The sequence below is a fragment of the Anastrepha obliqua genome, chromosome 3, assembly GCF_027943255.1.
Source record: "Anastrepha obliqua isolate idAnaObli1 chromosome 3, idAnaObli1_1.0, whole genome shotgun sequence".
In the NCBI taxonomy this organism is placed as follows: Eukaryota; Metazoa; Arthropoda; class Insecta; order Diptera; family Tephritidae; genus Anastrepha; species Anastrepha obliqua.
The window spans coordinates 64,982,412-64,982,888 of record NC_072894.1 but is presented as its reverse complement, the minus strand read 5'-3'; the positions used below and the strand labels follow the sequence as shown (position 1 = coordinate 64,982,888).

At 45.9% G+C, this 477-nt stretch overlaps 1 protein-coding gene across 1 annotated transcript; it reads right to left on the bottom strand.

Moving 5' to 3' along the window:
- Nucleotides 1-477, bottom strand: LOC129241610 (larval cuticle protein 65Ag1-like). The gene is made up of 2 exons (XM_054878044.1): nucleotides 331-477; nucleotides 1-228 (listed from the first exon to the last, which is right to left on the bottom strand). Exons 1-2 carry the CDS (start codon nucleotides 447-449, stop codon nucleotides 30-32), a joined length of 318 nt encoding a protein of 105 aa, XP_054734019.1. The 5' UTR covers nucleotides 450-477; the 3' UTR covers nucleotides 1-29.

Below are 477 nucleotides of genomic sequence, written 5' to 3'. Positions count from 1 at the left end.
GTTCGGATTGCAGTCAAATATTTAGCATCTTAAGCAACTGGGGCGACGGGCAAATGAGCACCTTGTGGTTGGAAACCGTTCTCATCGGCGATGTAGTTGACGGTGTAGGTTTGACCATCATCAGCAACGAAGGAGTAAGAGCCACGGACAGCAATAGCCTCGTTTTCGCTTCCAACGTTGTTCAGGACAGCATCAGCGTTTTCCACAATACCGTTGCTGGTCTCATAACTGAAATGTCACAACATAAAAATTGTATTTATTAGCTAAGTTGTAAACCCGAAGTAACGATGTAAGGTGATCCTTTATTATGGGTCGCTTATTAAAACTTACGCGTATTTGAATCCATCGGCTTGCACGTCGGAGTCGAAGCGCAGGACTTGCGCATCGGAATCAGCTGGGGCGGCGAAGGCGACGGCGAAGAGAGCAACGAAGACAATGACGAATTTCATTTTGTTAGATTTGAGTTTTACGCGTTGA

What these genes read in the sequence shown, in the direction of transcription:
- LOC129241610 (XM_054878044.1), bottom strand. Translation starts at nt 449, where the DNA reads ATGAAATTCGTCATTGTCTTCGTTGCTCTCTTCGCCGTCGCCTTCGCC. An exon ending in GCCGATGGATTCAAATACGC is followed by an intron (nt 229 to 330) that starts GTAAGTTTTAAT and finishes GTGACATTTCAG; the next exon opens with TTATGAGACCAGCAACGGTA.